Source organism: Ananas comosus, linkage group 25 (assembly GCF_001540865.1).
Source record: "Ananas comosus cultivar F153 linkage group 25, ASM154086v1, whole genome shotgun sequence".
NCBI classification, from domain to species: domain Eukaryota; kingdom Viridiplantae; phylum Streptophyta; class Magnoliopsida; order Poales; family Bromeliaceae; genus Ananas; species Ananas comosus.
In genome coordinates, this window is record NC_033645.1 from 299,793 (window position 1) to 309,095 (window position 9,303).

Sequence of the window (9,303 nt, forward strand, 5' to 3'; positions counted from 1 at the left end):
TCGCATGTTCAGTTTTGAAGAAAATTATACTTTTAGAAAAACATTTTCACATTTTATAAAAATCAGTATTTTTAATTTTTTTAATAAAATCTAGTAATTTTTTTGAAAAAAAGTAATTTTTAACTAAATAGATGAAAAAAAAAAAAATTTCCATGTATATTTTTTCGAAAAATAATTTATTAAACTTTGACTGAAGAATCCAAACAAAACCTAATGCTAAATTCAAGAGAGCATTTATCCAGAGCAAAACAATTAAAGATCCCAAAAAGTTGAGGGAAAGAAAGAAAGGTAAAAAAAAAAAGTAAAAAAGAGAGAGGGCGCCGCGCAAGAAGATGAAACTAAGATCATAATTCCATTAATTCGATTTCTACAAGGTTACACAAAAAGAAAAGAAAAGAAAAAAAAAAAGAGAGTTATAATTAGAACACCACAAGATCAGCGTATGATGAGGAGGGTTGTGTCTACTAATATGCACATAAACCCTCCTCCTCCTCCTCCTCCTCCGTCCACTAATCCACCTCTCAGAATAATAATTGCATATAGTACAGTAAAATCATCCATCCAGATCCTTCTATAATGTTCTTCTGAGATCGGAATCGAAAGATCGGATCATCGTGTACCCTTTTTCGAATCGATCGCCGTCGATCCCTGTCCTCTTCGCGAGGCGCGGAAAAACCCTAAGATCGGATCAGGATGCTGACGATAACCCCCCACCCCCCGGCCTACCAGCACTGATCCGTTTCCCACGTCCTGCGCCCGGATCTGGCAAAGCTCGGGGCCGCGTAGGAGGAGGAGGAGGAGGAGGAGAAGGGCCTCCGATCGCCGCGCGGTGGCGCCGCGGCGGCGGCGGCGGCGGCGGCGGCGGCGGCGGCGGCGGCGGCGGCGGAGGAGAGGGACGTGGAGCGGTCGTAGCGGGCGCGCTGGTCGGGGTCGGAGAGGGTGGCGTAGGCGGCGTGGATGCGGATGAACTCGTCGGCGGAGGCGCCGCGGACGACGTCGGGGTGGCGCTCGCGCGCGAGGCGCCGGTACGCGGCCTTGATCTCGCGCCCCGTCGCCGCCGCGCCGATCCCGAGCACGTCGTACAGCGTTCCGCCGGCTGCGGCGGAGGGTGCGGCGGCGGCGGCGGAGGCGCGGAGGCGGAGGCGACGGGGGAGAGGAGGGGGACGGGGAGGGTTCCGAAGCCCGAGAAGGGAGTTCGGAGAGGAGAGGGAGAGCGATGCAACAGCAACCATGGAGAATACGGAGATGGGGAGAGATTGGAGAGGTTGAAGACGATGGTTTGGGGGGATTACCATTATTATAAGCAGGGGGAGGGGGAGGCGATATCCGCGCCTCTCTATCTATGGACGGAGATACTCTTTGACTCTTGAGGGTACAGAAGATCATTGCGTAGACCTGCTGCACTCTTTTTATTTTTGGACCGCTCCCTCTTTTTCCGGCATCTTCCCGAATGATTCAAGAACTTTTCTCTCTGCTGGCCAAGTGAAAAGAAAATCTAGAATAAGATGCTGTACAATGCTGTTCGATAAATATACTGTAATTCATTCATTCATGTCTCTCCGAACAAAATATATTGTATTTAGGAGCAAAGCTTGTGTGCTTCTAAAAGCACGGTAGTTTCTGTGCCATTAAATCGTTTTTGTTGTTGAAACTTTCGAATCAACGATCGATTTTCTTAGATTTGATCTAGAGTACTGAAAATATGTAGAATATAAATTCTATAATTTTTCATTATCATCTGTCGAAAAAATTCAAAATTAAAAATTTTAATGATTGTAGTGAGTTATTCTTAAATTTAATAATGTAGAAATATTTAAAATAAATGAAATTCTAATAGAAAATTATTTATACTTATAAGGCAAAATAAATATAAACTTTAGTATTATATTTTGTTACATTTTTATTTTTTGAAAATATTCCAAATTAAATTCAAACAAAACTAATCGCTGATTTAAAAATTCTAAATATTATAAATCCTGTTATAGTACGGAGGCCACCGTACCTTCAAAAATAAAAATACACAAATAAGGTCCGATATTTAATCTTTAAACTAAAAAGTATTTTGAATGAGATAAAATATTTAATACTAAGTAAAATATAAATTATCTGAACAAATTAATTACAACAGCATCAAGACAGTCTCCTTCCTTGGGGTGATAAAAATAAGCAGTCGACAACTGAAGATCGAAGGAAGTCTGGGTAGAAAAGTTTCCAATTTGGCCGGGGGTGCTTATCCGCTGGGGACGGCGGGGTGAGTCAGCGAGGGGTCGGATTGGCTGTCACGGAACGGAGAGTGCAGTCTGGAGTCTGGACCGCGCAAAAAACAAATCACACGCAAGAGCCAGCGGAAGACTGGCATCGGGTTGGAAAACTCGGAAGCGGGGATAGCGAGGGTGTCGCCTTAGTCATGCTCGAGCTGGACTGGTACGATGTCACCGGATTGGATTGGCCCCACACCCCTCCCCCACCACAACCGGGTCCGGATAGGGTTGGCCCCACACCGGACGTGGCAGTGGATAGATTAATTCCAATAAGTCATGTCTCTTCTTTTTTTTCTTTTTTTTTTTTGAAAAAATTTTTCTCAATATAAATTTTAATATTTGGTGGGGCACATAACTCTAATGTGAAGTTGAGGATGATCTCATAAGAGGATGGGATCCGAAATGAGAGGTTCGGGGGGATGAACTTTAATGAAATATGGTAATGTTCCTTGCGAAAAAAGACGCTCTTAAAAAAAGATCTATAAAGTTACGGTTATGTATTATTATTGATGTATTGACAATTTATGTCGCACATGCATGAATCAATCAAAAGCCTTCAAATCATATATTAAGAGCAATATCGTACGAAGTACAAAGAAGTTTTCTCTAGAAAATGAATTTGAAAGAGAATTGCTTTAGATCCACCATAATTTTGTCCTTCTATATAGTTTTTGTGTTGAAATTTTATGTGGTATTTTTGGAGTGCATTAATCAACCAATCATCTCTCTTCATATTATAATAACAATAAATCTATTAAATATAAAAGCTAATAATGAAATGGACCAGCAGCAGCAGGGTTCAAGAAAACAATGTATGATAATCTGCAGTATTATAGAACATTTTAAAATAGACGTCTCAATGTTACTTTTTGTTAGTCAATATTTTCTTAATTTCTAACTCTTCTTATTTAAGATATTTTATTTTTTAAAAGTTATCATTTTCATATGTTATGACTCAATTAGCTGGTAGTCAACAATTTTTTTTTATTTTTTTACTAAAATATAATTATAAATATTAATTTGACGAAATTAGTAATGTATTTGAGAGATTCAACTTAGTTGCCTAAAATTATTTGATTCAAAAAAAAAAAATAAAACTAAAAAAAATTAACTGAAACGCCTATTTCAAAATGTGTATGTACAGTTAAGAGGTCTTCATATGCATAAATATATATAGAGAGAGAGTGTTCGTCTAGTATACTACTGATAGTAAATGAATAATATTGCGATCAACTTTTTCACCTTTAAATTATATATATATATATATATATATATATATATATATATATATATATATATTCCGACTATTATATTATCAATATCACCAAGCGTTTGGTGTTATCAAGTTTTCCGCCGTTAGTTAGATGTATTCCTTTGATCATTTCTATCCGTTAAATCATACTATATATTCAACTAACCATCCACTTAACTCTAGAGGATCACTATCATTCTAACCATATATCCTTTCATCTAAGGTTGCTATTAATAGTATAGTAACATAATTCTATATATATATATAGTGTGACACCACATTGCTATCCAAATCATATCCATTCTAATCTTTAGTGACCGAACCAAAGCCAAATTCAAACTAAACTAGTAAATCTAAATTTGGACATTTAAATTTACAGATTAATTTTAAATTTTATTTCAGAACACCCGGAAAATTTACTGTGTCCAAACGACCTTACTGGGTCGAGCCAAATATAAAAAGACCATATCAGTAACAGAAATCAGAAGTCGGTCTGAATCCGACCCGACTTTTCACGGGCCTGAACTTTTGAGACATGAGCTGGTCCAGTGAACTAGCTTAGTCCNTATATATATATATATATATAGTCCGGCTGCTATACTATCGATAGCACCAAGTAGTTGGTGCTATCAAGTTTTCTGCCGTTAGATTAACCCCTTTGATTATTTTTATCCGTTAGATTATACTATTCAACCAACCACCTACTCAACCCTACGGGGCCCACATCATCCTAACCGCACATCTTTTAATCCAAGGGGGGAAAACTTAATAGCACAAAGTCATTGGTGCTATTAATAGTATTCCAGCCTAGTTCTATATATATATATAAAAATAGAGTCCGGCTACTATACTCTTATGAGTATAGAGCTTTTTGTACTCATAAATTTTTTACCGTTTGATCTACCCTTTAATCATTTTCATCCGTTAGATTATAGTATTCAACCAACCACTCACTCAACCCAAATGGGGCCACTATCAATCTAACCGTAACCACTCTCATCCCAACCACACATTTTTTCATCTGAACGGCCGAAAATTTATGAATACAAAAGACTCTATACTCATAAGAGTATAGTAGCCCCAGCCTATATATATATGTATATATGAGTATAGTAGCCCCAGCATATATATATATATTATATATATATATTATATATATACTATGGTAGAAAGAGAGAGAGAGAGAGAGAGAGAGAGAGAGAGAGAGAGCGCGCGCTAGGCTGGTATGCTATCGGTAGCACGAAGGCCTCCGTGCTACCAAGTTGTTTTCAATGTTGCGGCTTCCAAATTGACGATTGGCTCCGTTAGACTTGATCTACACTACTAAAAGTATTTGGAAACTAAATTTCATGATTTTTCAACGTCATTTACCTATCAAACGAGTAGTCTAAAAATGAACAACTGAAAATAAAAATTTCATACAAAATGATGATAAAAGACTTGAATTACAGATCAGAGGTAGTGATCTTACTCTAAATAGTGAAAAAAAAATTTATAAAAAATTCATCAGATTTGGATTGTTTTAAATCGTTAAATTCACAGATGCATCACATCTACCATTAAAATTGTCGATTTTGAGACCTTTTGATCACTAGCCAAATGATGTCGAAAAATTATAAAATTTAGTTTTCAAATACTTTCAATAGTGTAGATCAAGTCTAACGGAGCCGATCGTTAATTTGAAAGCCGCATCATTGAAAACAACTTGGTAGCACGGAGGCCTCCGTGCTAGCTCTCTCTCTCTCTCTCTCTCTCTCTCTCTCTCTCTCTATATATATATATATATATAATTCTTATATTTTATTTTTGACAAAATTATTTATGCAAATCTTGTAGAATATTCTTTTTTTATGTTATTAGTATGTTGAATTTATGTGCATATTTTACTGTATAACTTTGTAAATATTAATAATATATAAAAATAATATTACAACAAAACTTAGTAAGATTTCACAAATTAAAAATTAGGATAGGATAATGTGTTATTATTTCCTACAGAGTAATTCTATAAATAAGGATGCAAATGAGGCACATCCGGAGGTGGGATGGGTCTTCCACCTCCCGCCCTACTTTTTTCGTGGGTGGACGGGTTAAAAAAAATTTTATTTTAAAGTTTACTGTCATTTATCACTCCATTTGGAAAAAGACGGAAAAAAAGCAAATTTTTAATATATTTTTAGCGAAACAGAACAGATGAAGGAAAAGAAAAAGAAAATTCCGCCTCTCGCTTCATTCCTTATTTGATGGGAGTAGATTTGAGATGAAACCTTTTTTCTTTATGTTTGATCACACTCAAAAGGATTTATTTTTTTTTTTCCTTTTATTTTTGGAATTGGGTTTGTGGTGCGAATTAGTGATGCAGTGGGGCTTCTTTCCCATGAGAGGAAACTTACTATGACCAGGACCACAGAATAGAAATTGAGTGGTCCAGTTTTGGGCATAGTTTTATTGATACACTCCAATTATTATGGGATGAAGAGCACCAAGGGATAAGGAGGAAGACTTGGAAGAAGTGCAAGAGACATTATTTCCACGGTTGTGGATAAGGTTAGTGGTTAAATTTTTCAGAAAATACGTACGGAATATAAAATTATTTTGAGTTGACTATCCAATCTTTTAAAAATTTTAATTTTATCATCTAATTTTATAATTTGTTTGATTTGAGTAGGTAAATAGTACTCTGACTTTAAAATTTGAACGTATCGTTTATTTTTATAGATTTAATTAGTTATTTCGTATAATTTTTATAACTATAAATTTATTAAATAGATAATTAGTTTAAATTTAGATGTTAAAATACTACCGACTGATTCAAATCAAATAAATTAGAATGTTAGATAGTAAAATCAAAATTTTGAAAAATTGGATAGCTTGGTCCGGTTCACAGAACTTCTGTATGTTTTTATCTAACTTTTCTTTTTAACCATGGATAAAGATTTCTGTTTGAATATGTTTTGTAATAGCTTAATTTTTATTAGGTATTGTTTTGATGTATAGACATCATTTCAGTAAATTTTTTTAATTTATTTAAAAAATTTATAGTATTTTATAGATGAGGAGTGAAATTTGATTTTCTAGAACGACATTTAACATTTAGCATTCAGGTCATTAAGAAAATTCTCATGCTTAACAAATTATTTCCCAATAATCTAAATTAGGCTTTACATTAATAAATTGAAAATACTAGTAATTACGGTAATCCCAAAAGTTTGGGCAAATTACAGAGTAAAATGATACTGTTATCTCTGAATTCTTGTGGGATAGATTACATGCCATCCAAATCTAAACTCCTATCGAATTTGAATTTAAATTCACTTAAATATTGGCGTACATACATTACAGCTGTTTAAGATTATTTTTTCCATTTCAAACTAATCAAAACAAAAGCACTCAGAAATGGACAGGATTTACTGTTATTTACAGCAATAAAAATTCTGCGCACTGAATAATCCTGCCAATCAGTCATGTCAGTATGTCCCAGTATACTGGGTCGGGCTGGATTTGCTTTCATTCGTCCCTTTCAATCGACATCAATTAACCTCAAGGACAGTTTTTTCTCCGGTGCACTACGACTTCCCTCGCCACTTCCACGCCCCAGAAAGGCTACGAAAGGCCAAAATGTCCCAGCTCCGCTAGGGATGTCAACAGATTGGATTCGGGGTGAACTTTCAAAAATCCAGACCCGAATTCGACTACCAAATCCGAAATCGAACCAAGTTAGAGCCCGAACTAGAATCCGACGGATTTTAAAATTCCATATCCAAACTCGAACCGACCGACGGATTTTAAAAATCCATATCCAAACTCGAACCCGACCAAAAATACGAAAACCCAAATTTGAGCCTGAAGCAATTATTTTTTTTTACAATATTTCAAAATATATTACAATTATATATATTATATATAATCTAAAACAATTTCGGGTTCAGGTGGGGTTTGAGTTTGGGTTTAGGTCGGATACAATCTGAATCCACACCCGAATCCAAATTCGTCGGATTTTCATTTCTGATATCTATATCCAAAACTATATCTATTTAGTATCGGATAAATCCACTCCGTCAAGTTCGGATAAAATTTTAGGTATCCATATCCATTGACATCCCTAAGCCGGGCAGCGCAGCATGAACCCGGAGAAAGCCCAAAACAATTTCAATTGGGCCTTAGTCATTTGAGCCCATACCATAGAGAAAAGCCCAAAACAATTTTGTTCTTTTTTTAACCTTTTGAGGAAGAGGAAAGGGCATGTTATCCATTCCTTCCACTTTTCTAATACACCTGCATTTTCCGTGCTTATATAAAATACTTTTTTTTTTACCCCAAAAGGCACTAACTATTTATTTTCAATTCCTACTCAATAAGCAATAAATTTATAATTTTATATAAAATCTGTTAAAATTTACTATTTAAAATTGGAGAGCATATATTCAACTCACTTTCAATATAGGGCATATTTGGTTGCCCGTAAGTGTAACAATAAAAGTGGTATTTTGGCGAATTGGGACTATTTCGGTTGTTTGGATTATAAAAGTAAAAATATAAGTGACTTTTGAAAAGTGAAACCATGAAGTGGATTATAATTAAAATCTACTTTTTTGACTTCGGCAAAAAAATTTCCTAAGCCTACTCCACACGACTTACGAACCACATGTAAAAACCTTCTTTCATACCATTTACAAAAAAAAAAACTATGCATCTAAAAAAAATTATTTTATTTTTTTATTTTCTTATATAGAACCAAATAATAGAAATCATAAAAATTATATTTATTTTCTTTCACTTTTTTGAAACCAAACACTTGAGCTAAAAAGTGACTTTTATAAAAGTCACTCTAAAATAACAGATTTGTTAACAGTAATATAAAGATTTGTAAGAAAAAGGTTTAACACTATTTATGAAAAAAATGCAAAATAAAAAAATAAAAATATATCTAAAATACAATATAAAAATTAATATAATATAATAAAATAATAATATATTTGAGAAAATTTTGATAGTTGATATTCGAAGCTGAAACCTAAATGTTTAATGTGATGGTGGTATCTGCAGTTTAATCCGGCCAATAATATATTCCGGATAATATGAAGGGCATGCTTGGTTCACTCACCTTAGATTTTGAAATCAGAATAAAATTTGAATCAATAATTGGTGTTTATTTTACACGAATCGAATTTCGATTTTCATTTCACTCTGGATTATAAATAGTCTAATCTATTTATAACTCAATCTAGTTTTGAATCTCGAATCGACTTATTTCAAAGTACACTACTCAAAGACCTCTCTTAGAAAATATCTATCCGTTCTCTTTTTTCAGCACACTTTTCTCCCTTAACGGAAAATCTTTTTCAAAATTTTAGATATCTTTTCTCATTTTCATGTCAATAATAAAATAAATATCCTTAAATAATTTATTATTCTATAAATTATTTCAATATAATTTTTTTAAAAATTTCTATTTCAATCAGGAATAAAACATGCCCTAATTGTGGAAGAAGCTTCGCGAATGCAACTTGCGATGACCAACCACATCATATATATCCAGTCCCAAATAAGACAACACATCCGCGAATAGCGACTATCCACGTGTCCCACTTCCAATTATAATTATTTTATTTTATTTTCCACCATACACGTCACCCCCTCTCTCTCTCTCTCTCTCTCTCTCTCTCTCTCTCTCGTGTCCCCCACAAAGTTTATATACACCAACAAAAAAAAAAAAAAAAAAAAAAAAAAATCGCCGGCCCCCACCAACCGCGCCAACTCCGCCCTCTTCAATCACTAATCAATTACCCA

The 9,303-nt window shown here is 34.6% G+C and overlaps 1 protein-coding gene across 1 annotated transcript; it reads right to left on the reverse strand.

Moving 5' to 3' along the window:
• On the reverse strand, nucleotides 330-1,564 carry LOC109728910 (chaperone protein dnaJ 11, chloroplastic). Its single transcript, XM_020259453.1, has one exon. The coding sequence runs from the start codon at nucleotides 1,293-1,295 to the stop codon at nucleotides 723-725; it is 573 nt and encodes a 190-aa protein (XP_020115042.1). The 5' UTR covers nucleotides 1,296-1,564; the 3' UTR covers nucleotides 330-722.